General features: G+C 41.5%; 1 protein-coding gene across 1 annotated transcript in view; it reads left to right on the top strand.

Annotated features, from left to right (window-relative positions):
• The window catches only part of PARD3B (par-3 family cell polarity regulator beta), a 354,547-nt gene that overhangs the window by 282,549 nt on the left and 46,799 nt on the right, over nt 1–25,199 (top strand). The window contains exon 21 of the mRNA XM_042822376.1: nt 23,794–23,929. Coding sequence (XP_042678310.1) covers nt 23,794–23,929 — 136 coding nt within the window. The remainder of the gene's footprint in view (nt 1–23,793; nt 23,930–25,199) is intronic.

Below are 25,199 nucleotides of genomic sequence, written 5' to 3'. Positions count from 1 at the left end.
TAGGTGCCCCCATCAGAGGGGCAAGGCGCACTGAGTGATCTGCCGTGCCCGGGAAGGACACAGACACATACTGCTGTGTGTATGCTGAGAGCTAAAGGCTATGTGTAAGCTGGGAGTCAGCCTGAGGGAGAGTAAAAAGGGTCAAGAAATTTGAAATTTAACAAACAGTATTTTTTTTTCTGGAAGGCCAAGCTAAATACTTGTATAGGTAGTTCCTGTCCTGTTGAAAGCAAGGCTTTCAGAATCCAGAACTGCACAGACAAGGCTTTGTTGAGAAGGACAAGTTAGGGTTGTCCAGGTGTGTCTTGGCCCTATACTTCTAGTAAGCCAGATGCTGGAGTTAAATTTTTCTCAGTGCAGTGTACCATGGGCATTGCTCACGATCCATCTCCAGCACCTTCTATCACTGAATAGGAAACAGCAACCTGTTGCTATAGGAGTGGATGGTCTTCTGCTCAGGAATGGCTACTCTTTAAGGTGGAAACTCTGAAGGCAAGGTAGAAATGAGGCTCTGTAATCTCTAAGTATCCTTTGCTGTTCTTGTGTTATAGCAAAAAAACCCCAATGTTTAGCAGTTTACTCTTTTCTGACTGGTATATTTCTGACAACTGTTAAATTCAAAGCTGCATTGGCAGGTACATCAGAGGTTTAGAGGTTTCTGTGTGCTCAGCAGAGCAATCCTGCTCATGGAAGCAGGGCAATCCAAAAACCATCCAGGCATAGGTTGTACTGTTCTCTGCACCTGGTACTGTTTTGGTTTCCTTCCTCAGAAACGATGAGTGGCTACTGCATGCTCACTGTGCTAACTAGAGAAAATACTGAGTAACTAGACCACCTGAGATGCTTTTAAATGAGCCTTAGTTTCATTTCCTTGCTATAAAGGAAAAAAAAAAAAAAAAAAAAAAAAAAAAAAAGTATTGTTAGCATTCAAGATAAATTGCTTTCCAGACACAGTTCAAAGTGCTGTTTCGCAGGAATTCCTCATCCAAATGTTTCCAACTTTGGGAACCCAGCCCTACCGTTCATTTCTCATGGAACTCAGGTGACCCTGTGCGTTTTGAAGCATATCTAAACAGAAAGACAGGGTCAGATTTTTACCAGAGCAGAGTTGCTGCTGCTGTGTAATATGTACATGCTTGTTTGAGGCCATGCATTCTTCAGCAGAAATAAATTCTTTTAGGAATAGTCACAAATCTGCCTACATGCATCCTGCCTGCTAGGGTTTGCATTTGGATCACCTCACTTATTGACAGATGTGTAAAATTTTATATACTGCACTCCCATGACTCCCTTGTGACTGTCCTGCTGCAGATGCTGGTGAGCCTGAGCTTTGGCAGCTGTGTTAAGCATTCATATGCATTCAGAGTTGTTGGTTTTTTTTTCCCCTCCAGCCCTGTCTTTCCTTATGTGATATATTATTGCATGGAGTTATTTTACGTTAATTTTGCCTATTTATTGGTAATGTCCCATTCTTTCTGTTGTTTGAATGCAAATGCAAAAGATAGGTCCCTGGAGAAAGAGCAGGTCTGTTACTGGAAGATGAGACCATAGCAGAGGATACGGAGTGAAATGCAGATGGTGTTGTCAGCCTCTTAAATGTACAAATAAAGACAAAATGAGCTCGTCCATGCAGCTGGAATGAAATCATATGGCCTTGCATGTGTTCCTGCCATAGCATATTTCCTAGCAGGAGATCTAAATTCTGCCTTATGCAGGATGTTGTTTGACCAAAAGCTTGTACTTGTTCCGTTAATCAGCGGTAGAATAACGTTTGTATGTATTAACTTTTCTCTACATAATATTTTTTTTTTTTTCCTACAAAACACCATTTAATTTTAAATGCTAATGTGTGTGTGGTTAATTAAGAAGCCAGAATTGACTATAAGGTTGGTAAGCTCCAAGGAAGAGAGAGGAAGATCATTACACTTCTGCTCATAGATAGCTATTTGTGAACCAGCTGATAATGTGCAAAATTAAGATTTCGTAAGTGGCATTTTAAATGAATGGTTAATGGCTGAAGATTAATTAAACAGTCAGAACTGTTCAAAAGAGAAGCTGTTAAAATCTTGTTTATAGGCCAGTCACTTGCATGCTTAAAGTGCAAACCCTAATGGCATGTGGTATTTCCATTTAGCAAGCAAGCGATGTAACTTGGTTATTTTTCTTGAACAAGGAAATCTACCTCACTGGATATGCTATATAGATGGATAGATGTAGTGTTGTGTGGTGCGTTTTCCTCCTCCTAATTAATAGTTGTCTAGTAGCAGTGCAGGCAGTGAAATGCAAAATCCTCTGGGACTTGGTAATCCTAAATAAAATTGCTAAGTCTTGTTTTAATTAAAGTGTAAGGGACATGGTTAAATGTGATGTGATTCTGTGTCCCCGCTCTCGAGTAGCCTGTTCTACTCCGTACACTTTGAGGTTTTCCAGGTGCCCAGCTTTTCATTGCTTCAGATTGTCTTCTTGTCAGTACGAGTCTCCTTGGACTATCATTCACCTTGCAGAATTGTTCTAATTAAGGAGAAAAAGGTACGTTTCCAGTCAGGTTTAGTCTGTACTGCAGTTCAGGTTAAATGACAGATGTTGGTGTAGTCCTGTTTCCCTGACCGCAGAGGAACAACAAGCAGAAGGTTTGTATGTTGCTCGCAATAGTGAGGCTTATTCTTCCAACGAATCATGTCCCAAGAAAGTATTTTTCTTCTGTTTTCTCCTTCCCAGCCCAGTTCCCAGCTCTTTTGTTAACACTCTGCTGGTTTTCCCAGAGCTTCTATCATTGTGCCTAACTGGCTTCTAGCTTCAGGATATGCACGAAGCTCCAGAGGAAGACCTGATGACTTTGCCTTGTGCAGGCTTTGCTGTGTAGCTCCTGTGAGGTGAATATCTGTTGCAGACCTCAGCAAATTCACTCTCTGTCCAGAACTGTGAGTTTAAAAATCTCATAGGATTTTTTTTCAGTTCCTACTAGTTAAATGTAAGAAAAAGGTTCTTGGTTTCGCTGCAGAAATGGTCTTGGTTTAGTGAAAGCAATCAGTAGATGAGGGTGTGGGATTTTGTCTGTACACACTGAGACTTGTGTGTGAGCGTCCACACATTCAAATTCCAAGTGATGACATGAGCTCACAGCAAGCTCTTCCCTGACTTTTCACTTTGTTGAGATAAGTTATTGGCTTCTGGTTGCACTGTTTTTTAAGAACATTGCAAATTTAACTGCTTGCATCCAGGCTATGTGCCTCAGTCTGTGCAGTGCTCACGCAGCCCAACTGTTCAACTTACAATGGAAACACAGTTCAACTTAATTCTTTTGTTTCAGTGAAATGACTTAGCTCTCCATAGAAGATATAAATAGCATAAAACATAAGATCTAACAGGGCCACAAATCTGACCTGGGAGTGAGTCAATGGAAACCTACTTGTGGAGGGTTCAAGCATCTAATAGCAGGATAAACCAGCTGCTCTTAAACAGAGCTCAGGAGATTGCTCGCTACTAAGGTCAAGATGCTGCTGGTGAAAGGTTATCCAGGTACTTAGTAAGCAGTGTTGCTGGCAAGAAGAATAGACGGAAGCATGAAACAGAGCTTACGGTCAACAGAAAACCAAGAGTTGATGTTTTCAGTTGAAGCTGAAAATCACTCAATGTTGTGCTAGCAAAAATACTGGGAGGACTGAAGAGATGTGATGGAAATGGCTTAATGGGCAACAGGATGCAGAATAAAAAGGGAATAATTGTGGTTATTGTATGACAGCTGTGCAGAGCGTGCAGTGGATTACAATCTCTAAAATGTGCCTTTTCAATCCATGATAAGTCCACTGATAAAGAAAGTAATGCAAGGGCGTCGTTGTATGCCCTGAAAATGCTTATTTCATCAGCTCAGTTCTTCTGATGTAGTTAAGTCAGTATGTACTCTGGACCTCTGTGACTGCCCTTCCATCCCTGGAAGGAGGCCTGGCACCACATGGAGCTCACGTGTGCAAGGGCTGATGAACAGTTTCTCCGGCAGGCCATGTAGCACAGATCATTTGTTGGCATTGATCAAGGTACCTGTATTGATCCTGGGATGGTCTAAGAGAATTGTGACTGTTTTATGGAGAGCGGTGTTCATAAAGAATGGAACAAGTAACTTGTCTTTAACTGTGTTTAACTGTGTAACCTGCATCTGAGAGAGAAAGTGAGGTCTTTCATTGGGACAGAGGGACGTGAGGAAATGATGTTGCTTCAGGTAAGTGCAGTGGTTATCTTCTGTTATCACTAACATGTCCTGGATGTCTGGGGGCCATTTGTTAGAAAGCAGTGGAGGTGATTGCATGAGAGATTTTATACTCTCCAGATGCCTGCAAAACAAGTAGCTGCCTTCATTTTTCTTTTTCTTTTCTTTTCTTTTTTTTTTTTTTTGCCAAATCAAACTGAACCAAAGAAGAAAAAAAAAAAAAGCAACTTATAATAAGAAGGAGGAGGACTGTGTGTGAAATACCATTAGGAAGTGCTAAAAGTCGAATAGATTTAACATACTTGTACAGCAGTAAGTGTCCCCTTCAATTAATTTTCCTTTCTTGTTTCTCTCCAGTTCCTTACTGCTGTGGCAGTGTGACATTGTGACATTCCCCCAGTGTCATGTCCTCAGCTGAATCCTCATGCTGGGAGACGGTAACCCGTTCCTTCCAGAGACTTGGCAGCAGTGAAGAGAAACAAGAAAGAGTCAGCTAGTATTATAACACTTCAAACATTTTATTGTTTAGTCTCTGATGACCCATATTTATGGTTTAATTTCTCCATTCACTTAAATTTTAATCTTAAATAGTGTGGGTTTTTTCAGCATAATAGTATCTTAGGGGCATTTCTTCACAAACCGGTATTAACTGGAAAATGTCCTTCAGCTCTGGAGTTTATCTGTTGTAAACACTTCTGCCCTTAAGCTTTGATGTCTACTTAGTCCTGGTTACGGTTATTACCTTGTAAATGGAAGTCAACTGCAAATGAGCATTATGGTATTTACATAACATGCACGAAAACCAATTATTGTGCAACCAGCTCTGTAAGTTAAAGTATGGGACATATTTCCAGTGCAAGTGTTGGACAGTCTAGCAATTGAAAAGGCAAGCAACAGCACACCTTCAGAAGGGTGGCAACAGGTTTAAAATGTGTTCTGTCCGTGGAGAGGGAGGTTGCAGCTTTTTTCTGTATCGATGTCACAAACATAATGCTCAGTTGGCTGAAAGAGCGCTTTAATTGAGCACTCGTGTGCCCTGAGTGTGCTGCTGGCCAAGGGACCTTGGGTTGCCCCTGTGCTGCTCCCACGGAGGCTGCCTGCAGCCCATCCCCTCCTCGCAGGGCAGCTCAGCACAGCGGCTGGGTGAGAGCTGGGCAGAGCAGCTCCGGGGAAAGCAGCGCTAAGCCAATTCCTAATGGTTCTGGATTGTTAGTACCCAAATTACAAGCAAACTGTCTGCAGCCCTTCGCCCGAATAAGGTGCTGTTTTCTTCCTTTGGCATTTTCTGCTGTCCCTCACTGGGAAAGAAGCAGGAGGCAGTTATTTTATGCTGCAATGTACAATGGCAACATTGAAGCAGCAGCTGCTTCGGAAAGGGAGAGTAAAGGGGACTGGGGGGAAGGAATTGATCTTTTCCTCCTTTTCTCTGTAAATACCACTGTCTGCACCAGTGCTGACGCTTTGACCTCTTTGCTATGGAGCTTGAAAGGTCTCTTGCACTTAGTGACATGCTGTGGCTCCAGAGCTGAACAGGCAGAAGTCATTCTCTTTCTTTGAGCGTCACTGCAAATAGGTTATCAATCTAAATATGATAAGTGCTCAGATATTCCTCCCTAAATTTACACTCATTAGTTTGAGTACTGGTATTTTTACGTGTCTGTGTGGCTTTGGAAATGATTAACAGTATTCCTTTATACCTTTTAGCCTTTTATCTTTACTCTGCCCGCTACCTCATTACTATGAGCCATGGCAAATACACCAAACGGCTGAGTGGCTTCATTGTTCTGGTGGTTCTTCTTTCTTTTGAAGACCTCAGTGCACAGATACATGTTAATTTCCCTTTTGTGTTGAAACCTGCCTCCAAGGAATAAGATTACCAGTATTCAGTCTCTGGTCAGTGAAAACACTGAGGTCTGATATCTTCTGAATGCTTTGTTCAGGTTTCCAGTAGCATTTATAGAAGTGGTCTCTTTTTCTGTGATGCCCATGGAACATCAAATTACTGTCCCCTGCCTTTAGGAAGATAATTTTAACATGCTTTCTAAGTGCTTTCCTTATTCCTGGGGTTGAGAAATGATGTAGATAGACACCTGCTCTTACGAGTGGGTGGAAATTGAAAATCATGCCAAGAACAAATGCTGTTTAGCAGAAGTATCGAAATATGCGTTGTTTAGTGTGTGGCATAAACAAAAGAGATTATGTTAAGTTTGTGGGCCCTAGTTGGATGAAGTCACTCACTTGTGGGTTTGTAACTTCTCTCCTAGCAAAAATGAATATCAGAAAAGCACTGGTAAGAAGTACTGGTTTCCTCATCAACTCTGAAAGATCTCTAGGAAGCTGTGGGCACTGAAGTCAGTGTAATTTTCTTCCACCTTTCTAACGGAGTCACAGTTGTGCTTAACTAACAGCAGGCGATCCCAACCACAAAAAAAAGCAGGTTTCTTTAAAATGGGTCAGGAAACAGCCGATCGATTTATAGGTAACAAATGTGAGTTTGTGTTTACTGGGTAGAGATTTGACAGTTTGCATTTGCATTTACATACATACTTAAATAAATTCAGTGGCGTACGCTTCATTGCTATAGCTGTTGGAAGTAACACGTGGTAGTCACTGTGTGTGATAGGATAGCAGCAGTTGCCACAGTACATAAAAGGATACAAGAACAGATGAAATCATTAATGCTTTCATATTGTATCCTGTCTTATTTCCAATGTGGTAACGTGCCTGGTACTTAATGGGGCATATCTTTGAAAAAAAACAGCAGGTATGATGTTCTGGAAAACATGAAAATCTGCAACCTTATATCAGAGGCCAAAGCAATATTTTGGATCTGACATTTAAAAAAAAAAAAAAAGTACAAATTGTGTGTCATTGTCACCGTTACATAAGCTGGAAACTGCAAATTTATGTTGTGCCATTTGAAAAGCAAATGATAGCATGTGGATTCATATCTGTTCTTTAGAAAGAAGAGTGATGTGCAAGTTCTCTTTCCATCAGAGTGGCAAAATTTCTGTTGATTGAGGTGGGAAATCTGGGAAATCAGAAATGATTCCTGTGTCTGGTTCTCTCTGAAAGAATGATGAAGTGACATTTTCTTTTTTGTTTTATACTTATTAGTTTCACAGCCAGATTACCGTACAGATACAGATTACTGTAACTTGAGCTTTTTTGCCATACTTCTACATGACTGTTTTTGTTAACCGTTTAGCCTGTTCTTTGCATCACGTTACTGACAAAATGAGCTTTTTTGTCATTTTACCCCAAAGTTTAGAGCATAGAATACAGAAGAAATTCATACAAAAAAAGTCTGAAACATTAATTGAACTAGACTACAGCATTTAAAGTAACCTATTCTATCGTCCATTTACCTCCCACATGAAATGAAAACTCTATTTTGATCTGAACTGTCACAGATAATTTCTGCACATAAAACACATCCAGAGACAGCTTTCAAATGGAGTTGTCACTTCTTATTTAGCAGGCTGGGGACTCGCTATTGTTGTCAAACCCTCTTTGCAAAAGCATCACTAACACACTGATATGCACAGTTGTATGTAAGAGGAGGAATGGTTGCACAACCTCTGTGAAACAAAAAATTATATCTAGGCGCTGGAATTCTAGGAAAAAGGGTTTTTAGGCTATTTTTAAGCAGATTTTCATACTGTATGCTGTGTGCTGTTGTGGGGATGGATTATTTTTTAGTGCAGTGAGGTTTTAGTGTGAATAGTCACGATTAACATTTAAAAGCTACCAAGTAACTTTCTGTTATTTTCCCTAACCTCTGTGGGACCGGGAGTTTGGCTCTAATCTCTTCACAAATTTCAGAAATTCTTAAGCAAGTGCATGGGAATCTTTCTGAACTCTAAGCACAGAGCTTCTGCTGCAGAACATGTTGCAGCTCAATTGCAGAGGCAAAGCTGTGGGCACTCATTTTTATGTGGCTCTTCTGTTGGGAGCCAGCATGGCCAGATGACAGTACTATGTGGAAGACCAGCTATGCCATTATAAATGATGACAGCTAAGAAGTTGAGAAATAACTCTCTGTAGACTTAATATTATTATAACATTCCTTTTGCCCTGAAACTTGATGTATTTTCATAGAAGAAATTTGCCTCTTGGCTTCATCTGTATTCTCCTAGGATCACAACATAGACTGCTTCTGCACCAGGATTAAGGGTGAAGACTGGTTAGCGTGGTGAGTTGTCTTTTGCTGCTGTCTCCACAACTGCTCTACACAGCACTGAGCAGTGAGTGCTCTTGTCATTGTGGTAAAACACAGACGGGCAGAGTGCTCTTCTGTCCCTGCAGCCATAACTCAGATAGCAGATACCTGTTGGTATGTCTGAGGGGCATGGCGTTGTCAGACCCAGAGGTGTGTTCTGGGCGGCACACAGGTGAGGCCCAAGAAGCTGGGCCGGACGTTTCCCCTCTGTGTGAGGCCTGCGGGTGCCTCCAGCGGCTGTGGGTGCTGTGCAGCAGGGCTGAATGGAAACACCTGATGCAGTGTGGAAACACAAAACTAGAAGTGAGGGCCCCAGTGTAGGTGTTCAAAGCCACAGGGCTGTACACAGAGTGGAAATCATTCTGGTTCCTGCGCTGCGTTCCAGCGGAGCTGAGGGTCCTTGCTCAGTAAGCCTCGCACCTTCTCCTGGCAAGGGACAGGAAGGTGAGTGGGCTTTTTTGGTCCTGCTTTTGCCTGTAAATGTAGTGTATTCATCAATCAATTTTAATTGCTATCCTATGGGGAGCAGTGAATTAGATGGAAAAAAAAAGAGTAATTCTGTATATTAATGGGGAATATACTTCAGTGCTGAAGAGTAAGGGAAAGAAAAATCCCATTGTCTCTGTGGTGAAGTGAGTGGTAATGCAAAGCCATGGGGCTTTCCAACATTGGCCATCACAGGAAAAATCCAGCACGTGTTGGTGATCTCTCCTGCTGGAGCGAGGCCCCTCCAGTCCACAGTGATTGGCCTGGCCCTCACTGCAGACTTTGGGAAGGTCAGTGCTGTCATGGGCCTGGTGACCTCTTAGAGGCAGACTTGGGCCTCTTCCCTCCTGTGCTCCAAACCAGCCTGCTGATGGCTTGCTCCAGTCCAAAGGTGACTGCTTGGGTTAATGTCGATGTGCTCTGCTGAGAGCACGGTACCATTCCCACAGAACCTCAAAGCCTGCGTTTCTGCCTTCCAAACACTAAGCAAACATGTCCTGCAGCAATGCCAATTACTGGCTCCTGGGAATACACCTCAGCGATGGTCACGCCCTCATTTCAAAGGCGATATGTGGGGCCTTTATGTGAGCAAATACAGTGCATGTCAGTGAAAATCCATTGATGATGATGAATTCTGGTTCCTGTTGACTGCAGCCAGATACAGAATGGTGAGTAAGGGGTAAAACATTAGCCCTTGAGCTCTGTGACTTCTTGCTGTAAACAAGTCAGAGTTTCATAAGAGCTCAAGCAAAACATGAAAGAAAAACCAAAACCTGGAGATAAGACTCAGGGAAGAGACAGGAAAACAAGGAGGCAAAAGAAGCAAAAAGAGTAACAAAAAAAATCTTTGGGGAAAAAAAGTCAAATGAAGGGAAGAAATTAATAAATATTAGAAAAATAAGATTAAAAAATAAAAGAGTGCCAATAACTTCTTTGTGGAAGGTTTGTATAGACAAGAGTTAATTCAGGTTTGGAAAAGTCCAAGAGTTGTAGAGAAAACTGAATTGTTTGATTACTTTGAAACCTTCAAAGAAAAATATACAGGAAAGCTGTGAAAAAAAGTAGCTGCTCAAATTACTCTTGGTCTGCTTGTAGGCTGTGTATGTTTGAAAACACTGTTGTGTCATTATTGCTTTAGTGTCTTGATTTTGATTGTTAAAGTGGATTAACCTGTATGAATCTGAAACATTTCAAGATTTTGTTTCAGTATCTTCATTTTTGTAAGTACTTTGCGTTCACATAATGTGATACAGCCAATGTGCCTCCTTCCAGTAAAAAACATAGATCAAGGCTCATTTACCCTTTGTTATTACAAATATACTTTTGTGAAAATACAGCCAATTTCAGTTCATTTCCAGAAATCAGTGCAAGCATGGTGCTTTGTGTACCTGCATACTGAGCTGCCCAGTACAAACTGGTTGTGCTTTCTGTACATGCTTCCTGGTTGATGATACCAGACAAACGAGTGTCCCTTGCTGTGCCAACACTGAGTGTGGTGAGCAGCAGCCATGCCCAAAGTGACCCTGCAGTGGGGCACCTCTGCCAGCACCCTGAGGACATATTGCAGGGGTGCCAATGTTGCATTCTCAGCATCAAAGAGTGGTTGCTTTCTGCACTGATCTTGTTTGTGTTACAGAATAGAGGCGATGCCAGGAGAGCTTTGGTGCCTTGGCTCAGAATACATTAACCATTAGCCACTGTTCCCTCATCTTCCAAGCCTTTGCTTTTAATATTCCCTTGCTAGCTTGGGCCATATTCCCCAGGGTGAGATTTCTTGTCGTTTCATAACAAGGAACAGGACCTGTGGGTTTTTCTGAGTTGCCACCTATCTGGTGTTAACACCTGGGCCCAGCAGTAAGGACTTGCAATGTGCAGTGGTAACCATCCACATGAGATTTAGGTGAACTGTTCTGGTAGTGCTTTAGCAGTGTGATCATAGTTGTGTTCACATCATCCATCCTTAAATGCTTGACTTAAGAAACAAGGTTCTTGTTGGCAAAAGGAGAGGTGCACTGCCCTGCACTGAGAACAGAGCCTTGTGTTCTCAGGCTGCAACTGAGTTATGTCATTTATCTGTTTGTTACTTTCAGGTTTGTTTTTTCAAGTGTTTCAGCATTTGGGGCAGCACCAATGCTACTGTGAGAAATGTACAGTTGAGGCTTATGTAGTGCAGGAGAACTAAGCAGCAGTCCCTGAGCACAGTCCTGCAGTTTTGTAGTGTCTGAGGGGATCTATGAGTGTCTGAGCAAAGGGCAGACCTTCCCCTCCTCTCACCTGAGGAAGCTGCCACTGCCAGGGGAAGCTTTGGTGACTGCAGGAGGCAGCTGCAGCACCCACATGGCTCCCATCAGGGGTGGCAGCAACAGGAATAGAATCTGTGCTCTCACTGTGGGCCAGCACTCAACAGTGGTCCCACTCCTGCACTAATCATTCTCCCCCACCCTAAAAATTTTGCTTCATTCCCATCCTCATCCCTTCTTCCCTGACCCCAGCCTATGGAAATCTCCGCTGCCTCCCCCTGAAGCCTGCTTTGCCAGTGCTGAATTGCATTTTACCACCCCACAGATGAGAACAAAATAAACTACTTTATCTCCATCATTTGGGCAGCAAAATGCAATTTGCTGGTGTTGCTGCAGATCTCAGAGCCAACCCTGGTCTAGAGGCTTTTATCACTTTGCAATCTAATCTGCTGAATACCTCTTGCATTGGAAGAAACTGTTTTTTTAAGGCAAAAAAGGCTGTGTATTTATACATGCATAAGCCCACAATGATATACCTGTTCTCATATATCTTTCTATGTATCTACATACATCTATATAAATAAAAAAAAAACGCATAACACTTAGGAAGTCCACACCTAACTTGCTAATGTCAGCTACGGCTGATAGACAGCTAAGTCAGACTCTTTTTATAGTCCATTTCTAAAATGAAACCATAAATTTTAAAGCCAGGCTTCATCATTGCGGAGAAAAAAGCTTTTTCAGTCTATTGATGAAATATAACATTTGATAGGATTTATGAGGCCCAGATTCGGGAGGATCATTTGCAGAGCACTTAAAGCTGCTTTTTCCTGCCCTTTGCCTTCCCTCCTCCCAAATACACATACCAAAAAAATCCATTAGTAATGAAAAATTATTAAGGAAGATTTTTCTTGATTCCATACAAATGTCAATTTGAGAGAGAAAAAGAGGAGGAAAACAATTGCAGGAGTTTTTACATTAAAGCCAGGCTGATTGTACGTGAGGAATACAAACGTTTGCTAATAAATACATGGCATGATTTGCTGTAATACAGTTGTTTGTAACGTGTGTACACCTACTTTTAATAACACAAGGTAGATTTGATTTTTTGATCACATGAAGGGATGCTCACAAACCAATCACACAAAGTTAAAAATAAAAGCAACCAGCTTCTTGGTGCCTTGATAAAGTTTCCTTCTGTCTTGTATTGCCAGTGATAGTTTCAGAGTAAAACATCTTCAGTAACTTGTGATCACAGTATCTGTCAAATGGTAGGAAATGAATAAAACTGCCAGACAGTGTCAGATTTATTAACAGCTCTAAGAAAACCAAAATTAATGCATTTTCTCATCTTTGATGGGTTGAAACGTCCATGTGCTGTACTTATCTTAATGGACAAGTGAAGGAAGTAGCACTCATCAATTAAGTCTCTCATTAAGCTGACTACAGCTTAATCTGGAGCATATGCAAGAGGAGCTCTGCTCTTACTGGACTGTGCCTCCAGGTGCCTGTGGTGGCCTCAGGCAGACAGGAGCTGGCTTCATGCTGCCTGCAGGGCTGGCAAACCAAGCTGAAGGCCAGGGCCCGGCAGTCCTGGAAGGCGGGTTGGGGTCAGCCACACTAACCCATACAGCTGTAGTTGCAATGGGAAGTGTTGGCCTGACTTCCACTGGAGAACTCTATTTCCTCCCATTAATAATGAGCCTTCAAATGTTTGCACTGAAAACACTCGTGTAGGAGATGTGCTGGTGTGCTGGAGCTGAATTTCACTGGAACATGATGACAGCTGTTTTGGGGGGCCAGGAAGAAGAAGATGAGGGGTTGTTTTGTCTATCTAAAAAGTAAAAATAAGCATATGATTCTTTCAGTAGGAAGCTGTAGTCTTTCCATACTGTGAAACAGGGACTTTATATTTAGGAAGGGAACACAGCCCAGTCTTGTACCAGACTGTGCCTTTTGCCACCCTTTGAACACAGACAATTTGACTAAGTTATAAGACTGAGAGTACTTCCCACACACAGGATGGAAACTTGGCTGCTGCCTTCAAAAGCACTAGCCCTGCACTGCTAGACCTAGACAGACGTTCTCAGCAGTAGGTTCTCCTAGCTGAAGGGCCTGGAGGTTCCCATGCAGCACACTGAGGGATGTGGGGCACTGGGTATGTCAGTGTCCCCTTGCCCTTATGAGCCACCTTCCAGTGAGGGATAGGGTGAGCTGAGGTGAATGCAAAACCCTAAGGAATGCCCTAGAGAGGAAGGACAGGCACAGGGACAGAGAGGAGGCCTGGGAGAGCAAAGCAAGTTGTATGGGAGGAGCAGGGTCAGGGCAGCATGGGGAGCAGTGGGTGGGTGCCAAAGCAGAGGGAGGTCTTTCCTTTTGATGCCTTGGTGTTACAAACTTCATGCTCTGTTAATGTGTTATACACGAACGTATGAATGCGAAACAATGCAGGAAGGAAGAAGTGATGTTGGGTGTCCCAAGCCACTAGCAGTCTGATTGTTTTCTTTCAAAGCGAGCTGCTTTGGGAAATGCTCTGGCAGATGGAGCTCAAGGAGTGCTGGAAAGCAAAACACTGACCCAGATGCATCAAGGAAGGTGTTTCTGTGCTAGAGCAGCCCGCAGGGCAGGGATGCACTTGTATGGGAAGTGATGAGGGGCTGAGGAAATTGGCATCCTCAGCTGCAAAGTACAGAGGGAAAATTCAGAACATCAGGGAGAGAGCAGAGAATGAACGGAGCAAGAGAAAACAGATGTGAAAGGATTTGTAAGTTGTCTCTCTAAACACACCGGTTGAAACCACATGAGCAAAACTAGATAGAGAAGCACAGAGAATGAGGGACAGTATTTCCTTTTCATTTGGAAAAAAGGAGAGGGATCATTCAGACCTAGATGTGGGCCTGAACTAGAACTCTTGCTTTACCACGTCTGGGACATTCCAACGAAACACAAGGTCCAGCCTTACTCCTCCTTTTCCAGGTGAGATGTGTGAGGAAATGACTGTGTCTAGTGTGAAGATTCTGTGACTTTGTTTTTTTCCATTTTGATGTAATGGTTTTCAATACAGTTACTGAAAAGGAACAGTTCTGTTACTTCCACCCTCAAAACCTAATAATCCACCCCTGCTTCCTCAAGCAGAAAAGTGGGAGCCCTTCAGAGGTGCAGCACAGCTGCAGCCATAATAGGAAGGAGCGAGAGAAGCTGTGCATGCCTGGAAGTCCAAGAGCTTCCATGGGCTGTGTCATAAAAAGTAATAAAGTTCTTGCTAATTTAGGCCCTTGAGGGCAGAAATATTTCTCTGAAATACAGTTCGGCTTGTAAAATCTTTAATTCTGTTGATGCAGAGCTTTTGATGAAAGCTAGCTGAAGGGAATGTGCTCTCCTCAGTCAGCGCAAACGAGAGCAAAGCAAGTATGCTGTGCGGAGCCCAGCTGTGTGATGGGCTGCCCAGGAGGGAGGGCAGGGAGGTGCTGCTGCAGTGGGCAGGGTGCCTTGAAGGCAGCAGAACTTTGCAAAATCTATCAACTGCTTCGGCATCTGGCAGGGTTTCTGTTGAGCAATAACCACAAGCTAGATTTGCCATTTATAATTCCTGAGCGAAGCTGGTGGTAACTGTTGTTTTGACTTTTGAGCGTGTTCCTGTGAAACTGCTCAGATCTCAGTTATCAGTTGGAAATGCTAGCCTATCAAGAGAGCTGAAATGAATTTCCCTTCAGGGTTGTCCCTGTGATAAGGCTGTCATAAAATTTTAAGCCCGCTCGCACTACTACACTGTAGAAAATACATTTAAGAACATTCCTTCTGCATTTTTCTTCAGTGCTTTGTGTGTCATATCAGAATATGCTCAGAACAAGGGGACTTTGGGTCTTTATACTGAAGCTGGGGTGATCCAAAAAGCGCTCCCTCTGTGCAAGGCTGTGTGTGTTACAGGAGTCATTCAGCTTGCTCAGCAGTGCTTTTATTTTGCTGAGCCTTGCGCTCATTGCTAGTAAAGCATGGGAGAAGTAATCTAATTTGTTAGCTTTGCTTTTCTTTATCTTGTAGATAGAACGTTAAATGTTTTCCTTATAAGGCTTCTATGCTTCACCTTGCATGTGCCAGTGGCTTAGTAAGAACATCTGCTGTCTTTCTGTAACAAATCTGATGATTTTTCTACGCACATATATTCGGTTGTACATATAAATAGAATCCAGGCACTTTTAGATGCATATGAAAGCGTACGTCAGATTGAAATGGTAACATATGAGGTTTTCTGCAGTTCATTTATGAAGTATCAAGTTAAAAATGAAGCTGTGAAGTAGCCAGAAAACTTTTTTATTTCTGCAGCCAAAGGCATATGTGTTTGTACAGCCTATCCTAATTATGTCTCTGATAGATTCTTAGAATGGTCAGTATTTCATGTCTCATATCACTGCCTGAGAATTGCTTTTTCATTGTAGTTGGGCCTTTACACAGCAGAATGTAGGAGAGCATTGCTCCAGATGTCTGGCTCCTTTCACTGATTTTGTTGCTGTCTACAGCAGAATTTGAGTTTTAGCTCTGCAGTGCAAATTCACTTTGAATCTTTGGATGCCCTTAAACAGTGCAGTACTGCCGTATGTGTGGATGTCTACAAAGTGTGGTGATTGGAGTGGCTAGTTTAAGAGGAGCTATAAAGCAGTTCCAGCTGGAGAGCATTCTTGAGGTAAGCTCAAAATACACTCGAAATTGTCAGCACACTACTCAGGAAAAACACAAGAAACAAATCATCTTTAGCATTCTTTTTTTCCTTTAATGTGCTTAGGGACAGTGTAAATGGAAGTCAGTCCATTTTCAGCAGTTTGCATAAAGTTGTCCCTGAGCTTTGCTTCCATCCTTTAGCTGTTGTGAATAAATGCATCACACAGGATTGTTACTCTAAGTATACCTGTGTGTATTCCTGTGGACATAACACTGCCTGTATTTCAGTAAGTATTGCATATTTGTCCATTAATATTTGTGTGGAGCTGAGAGCTTTGGTTCTTGCAATTCTTAATAAACATGGATGGTGCTACCAGTTTATACAGAACATTCAGTATGCTCCATCAAAATGGCAGCTCTAATTAGAGTCCCTGAATTAGCTAATGGATTTTGAGAAAGATAGCTTATAAAGCTCTTACAGCTGTCCAAGATATTCCTGCCATGGCAGAAAGACAAAAGGCTGCTGGAAGCTACAGACTTTAACACTTTAGAAATGCAGCTGACAGTTAAAAAAGATAGATTACATCTGTATTTTTTTTCCCGTAAAAGTCCTAATACTGGATTAATGTTATCCTCATAGTGATCATTCATTAAAAATGCCACAAAAAATATATCAACAACCCAACTTTATAGTAAGGACGCATATTGACTGAGATCTATGACTTTCCCTGATACTTCGCAGATGAGATTGATGAATTAATTTTAACGTAAACTTTATCTGTAATGGGATTACAGACGCAGAAATGTAGGTGAGGTTTGTACCGTATTTCTAGCTGGGCCAGATGCTGTAACAGCAACCCACATACAGGATTCCTTGCTGCTACTCTGCCAATGGCACAAATTTGCATGTGTTTACACACGCAAAAAAAAAAAAGAGCAGTGTGAAGCTGCTGGAGGTAATTTCTGGGAGAAAATGGATAGTCACTCCTGGCTTTGTAGTTTTCATCAAAATGCATTTTAGAATGTGGACAGCATCATCTGCTGTGAGCAAATTCTCAGATCTTCCACTCTTCCCTCACAAGGGAGCACAGAAATTAAGACTGTGGTGAATTGTCACCTTCTCTCCCTCTGCTTTTGCTTTGTGTGTGCTAAAGGGAATTCCAGAGGGACTTTTGAATGGTTAATTCATTGGAAGTCTGTAGAGCACTTATTATTTCAGCTTTAGCGGTAGGTTTAATAAACTGTAGTGCAAAAAAGCAAGAGTCTGCAAATGAAAAAACTGTCTGCCAGTCGTAGGCAGGTGTGATAGCCATTAAGGAATAGAGCTTCATTTCCACACAAGAATTTAGCATTCAACGTTTGCTTTGTTGAATTGTTAAGAGCTGCTGTAAATGGAGTTGGAGGGCTGAAAATCTGCTCAGTCTGTTGATGTGACCTATCTATTGTAAGTATGCCAGCTGCTTTACATCAGGAAAGTGAAATACCCCCTCCCAAGTCGTGTTGTAATACAAAGTGCCAAAAAAGGCAATTTAAGTACTTTGCCGTGTAAATCCAAAAGAAATTACCTTGGAGAGAAGGCCTTCAATTATGCCTCACACGTGACATCTGTGCGATAGATAAAAGGCATAATTGATATCATCTTTAGCGAAGAAACCAGAAACTGTTGCATTGTCTAGAGGCTACTGAAAATACCAGGAAAATCTGTTTTTCATTATTTTCATTGTGTATTGTTTATAGAGAGTTTAGTTGTTGTCAGCAGCCGAGTCCCTAATCTCCCTGCTCTCCCAGCCCTTTGGAGACACGTGCACTTCTCAGATCAGTGAGACAGCAATAAGCTGGTCACTTGCCAGAAACAGGCATTGCCATTAACCAGCCCAAACTGGAAGGCTTTTTTTTGCTATTAGTTAAAAGCTGATGATTGCTTTTTTGATGAGGCACAACACACTGGGGAAAAAAAAAAAAAAAAAAAAAAAAAAAAGTTTTGTAGTAAAGATGACAAACTGGCTGCTATCAAGAAAGCATCTTTCCTCCTTGGAGCATCACGCAGTCTATCTGCTGTTATGGTGGAGTTAAACCTTAAGCCAAGTTTATTTCCCTAAAGCAGCAAATTAGGCTAAACTTCCCATTAATTCTGGCCAACTGTATATAGTTTATAGAAGGGAGTAACAGAGGTGAGAAGTGGCCTGGATTGAAATGATGGTGCTCAGATGAATGTCTAGGCCATCTGCCATGGCAAACAGGAAAAGGTGTTGTATGTCATGTGAAAGGAGGGAGACATAAAAGGATGCTTTATGTCACTGAGAAGTATTTTATAAACAGTTTGGAGAAGCTGTAAGTGATACAAATCTGTTGGTCTCAGTCTACACATAGCTCTGGTGAGGGTTCTGTAAACATATTATAAGCTATTTGGGGAAAGAAAAGGTTAACGGCTCTGCTAATTCATATCATGCAAAGCTCACCCTTCTTTCTTTGTAATGAATCGGTAGGAACCCAAGAATATCATCATCTTTCTCTCCAGTAAGCTCCTGATGTCAAGGGGTCAGCAGCGATGTTACAGGGTCAATAGGACTCACTTTACATCCAGACAAATGGTAGTCATGTGCTGCCCTAGGAGTCTTTGACCTTTTGGACATTAGTGGTTGCAGTGCTTTTATGTTAGCGTAAAGAATTGGAAGGTGACAGCCTATGTTAGGCTGGAGGACAGTTATGACTTTGTTAAGTATTGTAAAGCAGATACAGAGTATCTGTAAAACAGACTTGGAGACTTAAGTATACAAGTTCAGACAAACTCAAACAGATGTAAATAGCTTCTTCAGTATAGTTTGGTTTCTTGTAGTTGATCTGTGATTCTTGGCTTTGTATTTATGTACTTATGGATAGAGATAATCACATCCATCTATTGCTTCTCGAGGCAGCCCATCCAAACACACTTCCTAAAGGTCTGTGTGGGACTGGGCTCACTGTCTTTCTTCCAGCTGCTCTGCACAGGTTTCCTAGTCGAGTGTCCTGCTAGAGCTCCTTTGACACTGATAAAGTCCATAATTGGTATGCACAGTGTACATTCCTGCCCAGACCAAGAAAGCAAGTGTGGAGACCAATAAAATCATTTGCATGGATCCAGTAACTAGAGAGACATGGCTCTTGAACTGGAACCCCAGCTAGGTGTGCATAGCTGTAACCCAGACTGGCCTTGCCTGAATATCAGATGATTTCCAGACTTACAAGGCAATGTCAGTGGTGCCAACAAGGTATGTCTGACAGGGCTTTTATTGCAGTATTGTTCATTTACTCAAGTGCATATAAGCAAATGTTCATTTCTTCCGAAACTCGCTCAACTCAACTCAGTGGTTGACAAAGATGAAAGCTGATGTACTGTAGAATTACAGTCTTATCATTCATTTTCTTTTTGTCAGTTTCCACCGTTCTTTTTATTCCTCCCTACTATTGAGGTTGCAGAAATACCTTCATAAACAGAGTAGGAAGACAAGGGCTGGAATTGATGGAGTAACGTACCAGAATGTTTATTTGTTGTAGCTCCAGAATGAAGTTTTATCCTGAGTGAAATACTCTCTTACACGCTCTGTTGGACTCTCTTCCATAATATAGCTGAGCAGACCAGTATGTTCCCTTCAGGATATACAGCTAGGTTTATTTTACAGCAAATTGTGAATGGAAGACTGTCCATTCTCTTGAGTCTGTGAATTAAATTGGGTTTGCTTGTTAATGGAAAATTCAGTAAAAGACTCTTAAAAAAAAAAAATGGGAGCGCAAGTAGTTTGTTTAGAGGCTGACAGTCAGCTGGGTGAAATCAGCAATTGAAGTAAGTGAATGGCAAAAAAGCCCTGTGCAATATTAATGGGTTTAGGAAAACCACTGGAAACAAAATGTTTATTACCTCTTTAAATGTATGTTTATATACAGCTTTAAGTGGTTCATCGCAGTCTGTACATGGAACACTTGTTTTTAATTTTGTGCTATCCAGAGAGCTGCAGTAAGAAGTCATTAATTTAAAAAATGACATTTTCAACCTGAATGATTGAAATCCAGATTAGCTACTCAGAGGGAGAATAGAGAGGAGATTTTATTGTGTACAACCTGAGCCATCTGTATGAAGTGCTGCTGCTGATGTTTTGGTTCTTAGAAAAAAATAACTTGTCGTATTGAGAATACCATCTAGCCCTTCTGAGATGACGGGATGGAATTTCACAGTCTTATTTTATGCAGTGTTAAAGACAGCTTCTCGATACATCTGTGCTGAAGTACAGGTTCCATTTTGTTTTGGGGCACCTGTGCCCTTTCACACAGTGCTCCTTGCAGTCACAGTGGGCAAGGTGGAACCCACATCACGACTTGGGCAAATTCAGGTATAAGGCAGAAAAATGAGATTTTTTTTTCACTTTTTTTTTTCTTTTCTTTTTTTTTTTTAATTAGTATTTCCAGAGAAAAGCCCTTGCAGTATGTGGAAGGGGGAAATGGGGGGTGAGAAGTCTGTGAGTCTGGATTGGGGCTGGGAGCGTGCTGGGACCAGTGGCACCTATGTGGCTGTGCAGCTCTCTAAAGACTGCGTAGTGCAGGGAGCCCTGTCAGGGTGGTGAGTTGTGCACTGCTGTAGATACCATGAGGGCTGTGATATTTATATCTCCTAAAGGAGGGAGCACTGCATTAAATGTAAAGCTGCCGTAAAAGAAATCTGTCTGCGGAGCTTACTAGGGTGAATAAAAGCTTCAGTAAGTCTCCTTAATATAAATTGACTTTGGTTGGAGTGTTGTTTTTATTTTTCTTCTGTAAGTTCAGGTTGCTGTCACTGTAAGTAGTCATGCATCCTAAACATTTGAACCGGTATTCATTTGCTGTTTCCCCGTCTGAGAACTGCTATCTGATCAAACCAATATTTTTTAATTATGCATTTACGGGCAGATGGGAGAACAGTTTACAGTCAATGTATGATCTTCTCTGCAAATCTTGGAAAATTGTGTTGTGGGTTTTTTTTTTTTTTTTTAATATTGCCTTATCAGTTTCTTTTTTTTTATTACTGATGACTTCATTCTGTTTGAATTCAATGCTTCAGTTTCTTTGGGGTAAACTAATAGATTATGTATGCGATATTTGCACAGTGCTGATTGAATTCATCTGGTGAGTTCGAATGTGGTTCATATATTCACATAATTGTCAGGAGCCAACTTGAAATTCAGAACTGTTTCATGAGCCATGCACAGGGCATCATATTCATCTCGCATTTCTCAGGAGTGGGTAAAACTTTCATGGTAAGCTAGATATGCAGCTCTTTCAACAGCCAATGTCTTTTGCATTTGTGCTTATAAACGGTGATGGAGAAAAAAATTAGATGTGGCATTTTAACTGTTTCTTGAAAAAATGAAGCTGATGGCCCCTTCTGATCTGCAACCCCCACCATCCTATCAAATTCTGAACTTGCTGGCCAGTTCTGACCAGATTTGACAGATGACTAGATGTTCAAAAGATAGAAAGCGTGTAATCTTCATGAAAATGAGCAGCCTGCTTTGGGGGGCCCGGATGAATGCCTGTGCTGGGGAGAGGCTTTTCAGTGTGAACTCAGTCCCATCTCTGGACACTGGAGTACTCACAGGAGTGGAGCAGAGGAAATCAGGTTTCACAGAGCTGCTTGTTTCTACAGATGTTATGCTTTTCATGTGGTGCTATCTTCCATTCAAATGTTACTACTTATGCTCATAATGAGGTTCTGTACTTATTATGTGGTATAGGAGGGGTCACCCATGACGAAGCTGTATATACATATACATGTATACGTATAAAATATATATACATATAAATATATATACATAAAAAATCAGCTTGATTTCTACGTTAGATCCATACCTACTTGCTGGCTGGATGGGTCTAAGCAGAGGGAAGTTCATCTATGGGAGATCTGCAGTAAATGGAGCACAAGCTGCTGTTACTGTCTCTCACAATATTTGACATTTTGCTGGAATGAGTCAGTCACGTTCAAATTTCATTTAAAAAAAAAAAAAAAACACAAAAACTTACAGTATTTTCAGTTTACCCAAGTTTACTTAAGCCCAAATACCTGGAGGTAGAAGGGGGGGGTATGACCTTCAGGCCACCGGCCACAGATGCTGATTCCATTTGCAAAGAGCTGCAGGGAGCAGCTCAGCTCATCAAACTGGCCATGTTGTTGAGGATCTCAGCATTTCCTTCTCCTAGCTAAAGCAGCTTTAGGTAATGGTATTGGTAAAGCAACAGGAGCAGCATTGCATTTTGGGCCTTATCTGCATGCTACCAGCTATAATTAAAGTCTTTATCTATAGTCACAAGGGAAGTCTGGCAATTTCACAGGTATTGTATTGCTCACAGTGGGCCAAGCTTCACTGTTCACAAGTGATATCCCCCATTAGCTAGTCCTTAGTTTGAGTATTTTGCAAACTGGAGATGGTTTTCTGCTATTTGACAACAATTCATGGAAAGAATCATAGGGAAAAGGGAATGTACTGGTGATTTTTTTCAATACTCCACGATGCTTGTGCAAGCTTTCCGCACTGTCTCAGCAGATGATAAGAAAAATGTCCAATGTTCTGGAAGAGCTCAGTAAGTCAGCCAGAAAAGCTTGAAACCTCAGGGGCTTTGTAGAATAGAGGGGCTGGGTAGCTTGGGATCTGGGGAAGACAAGTAATTTAATCATTTGATTTTTTGTGGAAACACACTGGTGCTGCCAGGAAACACTTCCAGCCCTGCATACTCTGTTGCACTTGCACCCTACATGGGATTCCCCTCCATTCATAATTAGTTTCAAAAGTAATTTATCCACTATTCTAGATTGCTGTTTGCTATTAGAAAATACGTATTATTTAACTGATGGCTTTATGTCTAGTCTTCTCTATGTATTTTCCAAATTCAGTTTGCTATGCAGTACATACAAAAGGCTTACCTAGAATCTGGCCAGCTCTTAGTGGAGTACAGTGTGACAAGATGTTCTGTAGAGCTCAAGTGAATAAGTCTGTATTCTGTAGCCCCTTACAGGTGTGATGAAGCTGAGGTTAAGAGAATGTATGAATACGTGCTGCAACAACAGCAGTGTGAGTTTAAAGTTGCCACAAAGAAATTCTACAATTCCCTCTGAACATCAGTAAATGCTACTGAGCAACGCAGACAGTGTACTTTCCAGTAGCTAGAGTAGGGCTGGAAATAGGTCTGAGAAGCTTTTAATTTATTCATTTTCATGTGCCTGTATTTTATTTTACTAGAATTCCTAGGGATTTTCAGGATTGTTTTTTAATCCTTCTGATAAGCAACTCCACTAGCCTTTACCAAGGCAGCTTGCAGTGTATCCAGCGTAGAATTGAGTCTTTGTGAAGTTACTGATTAATTACTACCCTTAAAAAATGGTGTCAAAACTCAGTAGTGTGCTTTCCCATCTCTTTCGCCTCACCTCTGTATTCATGGCTGATGTTTTAGTTCTTACTATAGTTGGCAGCGAGGTTGTTTTTTATGAGATAAAACTTTTTTCTGTGCTTCTCCGTGAGTATTGTCTATTCTTTACCTTGAACAAATGTAATTTTAGGGAAATTCCACATTTAGCATGGGAGCAAAAGGGAACGTTTTCCTGGCAGCTTACCATCATCATTATTATTAAAATATGATAGCCATTTATAGCTGCTCATAGGAATGTTAAAAGTTTCCTTGTGCTCCCCCATCTGTCTGCATCCATCTGTTGTCTCTTGTCTTGTGCTGGAATTGTTAAGTTCTTTGGACAGGGACAGCCTTTTTTTAAAAAGGGGGATCAAATTCGCAATTAAGAGTTTTTTAATATGGGAAGGCAAAAATAGGGCTGATGTGAGCCAGCGGGCGCTATGGAAATTAAGAGTCCAATGTTCACAGTCCATTCGTATCAGGTGTGGGCATTGCATGCGCGCTCAAGTGGCTATCTGAACATTGTTTTAATTTGTGTAGATATAGGAGTTTAATTTAGCATCTTTTATCTTTCTCAGTGGCTGTGCAGGTGGTGGGAATGCTGACCGAATCCAGAAGCTAAGGAAGGAGTACCATCAGGCCAGGCGGGAGGGCTTGCCTTTCTATGAGGACGATGAAGGACGAACACAGCTGTCTGATTGCGACCACCGTTGGGTATGTCCACAGTATGCTGCACAGGGCTGTTGCATGTTCAGGGTTTGCAGAAGAAACTGATTTATTTGTATTTCTAGATATCCTGTGTCAGTTTATCATGAATTTGGGGGGCTTACGGAAATGGAGAAATGTTTAATGCCAACTCTTCTACCTCAAGCAAACACTGATAACATGAAAACTTGGCTGAGAATACTGTGTTTGTTTACTGCCTTGGTGTAGGTCCGGGCTTCCTCTCTCCTGAGGTCCAAGGTATGCAGTCTTTGCCAAACTTTGTCACATGTGATAGCATCAAGGCTTTTCAGCAGGTGTTTCCGTGGGTTAATGACAGCATTGGAAGAACAGACTCTCACTGTGCTTACCTGTGCAAAATGAGAGGGAGGAAGCACAGGCATGTCTACCCTGCCCTTCTTTCTGCTTGCAGGACAATAGCAATCTGGCTGTGATACATTCTCAGTCACTTCCGTAAGGTGAAAAATGGAATAATTTGCTCCTACTCCATCAAAAGATCTTAAAATATTTTACCACTATACTGTTATAGTGGTCAAATGTTACAGGCATACTGTATTCCTGATTACACACGTAGGACTCTCACTACACGAAGATGTGTTATCTACTCATTGCTGAAGTGTAACCTGTGGTAGAACGAGAAATTAAGTCAAGAGTGCTAGATTTTTTAATGTATTAAATAAATGCAACAGCTGTAGTCTATGGGATGACAATTATGGCACTCATGAGCTCCACCTGAACAGATTTCAGAGTTGGACTCTCTTTACAAGTAATTATAATCAACTAGCATTCAAAAATGATACGGTGCAATGTATGCTAAATTTGAAATTTGAGTTAAAAAAGAGGCACGATATATTAAAAATCTTAAAAATCTAAGTACACCTGGGCTTGGAGCTAACATTGTTTTTAATGGTACTCCAAACTATTGGTACAAAATCTGAAATGAAATCTTCAGTGATTGGGATTATAGACAAAGCAATACCTGTGTGACACTATAGACTTTATTGCAGTCACATAGATAAAGTTCAAAGGGGGCTGTGCTTGCGTAAATCGTTGTCCTTATTTGTCCATTAACCCCACTTCCCCCCCTCCCCAAGGAAAAAATATATATTATTCTGAATCAGTTGCTGAAAAATTCACTTTCAGTGAAGTAATTCTTTTCTTTGAGAGGTTAACTTCAATCTACTGCCTTAGATTGTGTGACCTGAATTTGTCATTCTTCTTCTGAATAGCTTTTGTAAACTGAACTGAGAACCTGGACTGG

Source organism: Centrocercus urophasianus, unplaced genomic scaffold, assembly GCF_019232065.1.
Source record: "Centrocercus urophasianus isolate 14NV4802_14NV808 unplaced genomic scaffold, USGS_Curo_1.0 seq_20, whole genome shotgun sequence".
In the NCBI taxonomy this organism is placed as follows: Eukaryota; Metazoa; Chordata; class Aves; order Galliformes; family Phasianidae; genus Centrocercus; species Centrocercus urophasianus.
This window is presented reverse-complemented; position numbering and strand designations above follow the sequence as displayed.